Source organism: Ovis aries, chromosome 21 (assembly GCF_016772045.2).
Source record: "Ovis aries strain OAR_USU_Benz2616 breed Rambouillet chromosome 21, ARS-UI_Ramb_v3.0, whole genome shotgun sequence".
Taxonomy (NCBI): domain Eukaryota; kingdom Metazoa; phylum Chordata; class Mammalia; order Artiodactyla; family Bovidae; genus Ovis; species Ovis aries.
The window spans coordinates 41,388,000-41,391,130 of NC_056074.1; the positions used below are offsets into that span (position 1 = coordinate 41,388,000).

Sequence of the window (3,131 nt, forward strand, 5' to 3'; positions counted from 1 at the left end):
TCTTTTTTTTTTTCTTTCTTTTTTTAAATTTCTGATTGTAGTAAAAATATACAGAAACAAAAAATGTACCATCTTGGCGATTTTTACATGTACAATTCGGGAGTGTTATATACATTCACATTGTTGTACAACCAAACTCCAGAAGTTTCTCACCTTGCAAAACTGAAGCCTTGTAGCCATTAAACAACTTACCACCGCCCTCTATCCCCTCAATCCTCCCACCTCCCCACCCCACCAGGCCCTGGCAACCACCATGCTACTTTCTGTCCCTGTGAATTTGACCATTCTAGGTTTGAGCTGTCCTGTTTCTTAAAAGCCTGTCTCTGTTTTGCTGTTGGGCCACCCGTTCTCACTGTCAACAAAATGTTTGGACAGCCAGAGCTACAAAGAGTTCAGGGGAGGATAAGATCTTTGGGATGGGTTAGTCAGGGAAGGCTGCCTGGAGGAGGAAGAGGGGAGGAGGAGAGGAAGCCTGTACCCACTTCCCTGGGCGGTGGAGAGGCAGTTCTGTGCTGCATGGGTGACTCAGGGATGCTTGATCCTGGTGGCCTGCCCTTTGGTTTACGACAGCCACCTCAGCAGCACCAACCTTTGTCCCCAAGGGAGCTCCTGTCAGGTGGGTGGGGGCACCAGGCCATCTCAGAAGGCCAGTGGCTTGCTGAAGGGTGAAGCAGTCCCGCTCCTGCAGCCTCCAGAACCATGGGGACAGGGCTACGCAGTCAGTCCTTGCGAGGACCACGGCCCTCTTATGGCAAGCTCCAGGAGTCCTGGGGGAGGCCCACGGAAGGCCGACTGCGCCGGGCGCTGAGCCTCAGGCAGGGCCGTAAGAGGTCCCGGTCCTCAGATGGAGGCCCAGAACGGCTGGATACCCCCGGTCAGGAGCGGCTGCCCGGGAGCCTGGGGGACACGGAGCAGCTGATCCAAGCGGAGCAAGAAGGCAGCCAGAGGTGGCTGCGGCAGTATCAGCAGGTTTGGCTGAGAGCTGGTGGGTGGAGGGGTGCGACAGGGAGGGTCAAGATCCCAAGCAGAGGGACCCAGGGGAGCAAAGGCTCAGACGCAGAAATGGATGGGGCTATAGACCAAGAAGACAGAGAGCTGTTGGGGCAGGGGCTGCAGAGAGAGGTATTCCAGAGGGGCCTGAAGGTATTTGGGATTTATCCTGCGGCACTGGGGAGTCAGGGAAGGTTTTGGAGCTGATGGGTGATATAGTCAAAGCTGTTCTGAGATGACCAGTCTGTCAGTGTGTTGGACGGTGGATTTTGCTGGAGGCAAGAGATAAGTCAGTACAGCTTCCCCAGGGTTACATCTCATGGTCCCTTCTCCCCCAAGAAAAGAGAGGATCAGGACCCCCTGGGTGGGTGCTGCCCGCTGGGCTCCTGCCTTCCGGGAGAAAGGGTGCCTAGCGAAGGGGCTTCTGTCTCTGGGGTCTACCACCCCCTCCTGGCTGTAGGTGGAACAGCACCTGAAGCCCACCCCCCTCAGCGGAGGGACCTGGGCTCTGATCGCAACCCTTCCTCTTTCTTCCAGAAGATCAGGAGAAGGTGGGAGAGCTTTGTCACCAGCTTCCCCAACGTGACCCTGAGCCGGTCAGCCTCCCCACAGCCCCCGCTGGGCACCACCAGCTAAGGAGGCCATGAGCGGTGGGGACCTCGCTGCACCCGGATGAGACGGCACGCCTGCTGCGCCTCTCCGTGGCCCTCTGGACTGTGAATGGGGTGACCGCCTCTCTGTGGACTGTTCCCGCCTTCCCTAATGGCGCGCCCAGGTCTCCGCCACCAGGACAGAGCTGGGTGAAGCCAGACCCACGGCTGAGCGGCTCTGGCACATAGCCTGGTCACTGGGCCACGCCCAACCCGCCCTTCTCAGCGGCTGCCAGCGGACGGTGAGCCCATCCCCAGGGCAAGGACCACGTCTGGCCTGTGTCTTGTCGCTTGTTGTCGCTCTCCTCACAGTCTCCCAATGAAGGAAGTCCCTCCCTGCTCGACAGAGGGGAGAACTAAGGCCCAGAGGGGGAAGGGATTGCTGCCGTTGGCATCTCGGGCCGCACCCACACCCAATGCCCAACACTGCGTTGAACACAGGAATAAAGGTTGCCGAGCTGAAGTAAATTATTTTCCTGCTGAGGAACTGGCCCCCAGTGCTCTCCCAACCCCCTGGGGCCAGGTGGTGTCCAGAGCTTCCCAGATAATGGAGCAGAAGCCCTGGGGGTGGGGGTGGGGGGGGGGGGGGAGGGGTGGGTCTCCAGGAGGCTGGGCTTTACCTGCCACTTGTCTTAACCTGATTCCCCCTGTGCTGACCTCAGGCCAGCTTCGGAGGGCCTAGATCTCGCCAGCTCCCTGTCTTCCTGCTCACCCCCGAGGCAGGGCTCACCTTGAGGATCAGAGAGGGCAAGGGGCCCACTCAGGGCCACACCGAGGGGAGGGTCTGACCCCAAAGAGCCTGAGCTCCTTGAGAGACACTGGTACTTCCTGTGGGGTCCCTGGGGCTCTCCCACGTCAAGCAGATCCAAGGCGAGGGAGCAGCTGTAAGCAGCCTGGGTGTGTTCTGGGGTGGAGGGGGAACCTGAGGGTCCAAGAGACAGAGGGGAGGCTTCGCTGTTCCCCAGAGCCTGGAACCCTGCAGGGCCATTCAGGAACAAGACCGCTCCTGGCAAAATTTTGTCCCAGAAAGTCCCACCCTTCCAGACCAAGCCTCCAAGCTCTCCGTCCTTCCTCATCAGCCGGCCTGATGCAGAGCATCCAATGGGACCCCAGCCAAGGCTCAGGGTGGCAGGTGGCACTGAAGTAGAGCCCCCTTACCACTCATTTGGACCGTGTTATGAAAGCAAAATAAACCTTCATTGGGTTAAGCCACTGATTTGGCCACTTGTTACAGTCATGCCTATTAGCATCCCCTGGAAACTCAGAGAAGGCAGGACTATTCACTCACCGCCAACAGCTACACCTTATTGTAGGTCTCATGAAGCAGTTGTCGGATTATGAAACAGAGACCTGGAGGATGGGTAGGAGTTACCCCAGCCAAGAGAGGGCATGAGTGTTTCCACGGAGGAAGGGGGCTGGGCGAAGGCCTCACGGTCAGCGGGAATGCAGGGCATCTGGGGGTGCCGACCATGTGAACGGGCCAGGGCACAG

At 58.5% G+C, this 3,131-nt stretch overlaps 1 protein-coding gene across 2 annotated transcripts; it reads left to right on the forward strand.

Moving 5' to 3' along the window:
* The first annotated feature begins 641 nt into the window (after positions 1-641).
* C21H11orf86 (chromosome 21 C11orf86 homolog) lies at positions 642-2,108 on the forward strand. Of its 2 annotated transcripts, none has more exons than XM_004019711.5 (2): positions 642-969; positions 1,528-2,108. In XM_004019711.5, exons 1-2 carry the CDS (start codon positions 700-702, stop codon positions 1,624-1,626), a joined length of 369 nt encoding a protein of 122 aa, XP_004019760.2. In that variant the 5' UTR covers positions 642-699; the 3' UTR covers positions 1,627-2,108. The 2 variants fall into 2 exon arrangements, with proteins under 2 accessions (XP_004019760.2, XP_042093624.1); XM_042237690.1 differs by having other exon boundaries at positions 1,531-2,108.
* The last annotated feature ends 1,023 nt before the right edge of the window (positions 2,109-3,131 follow it).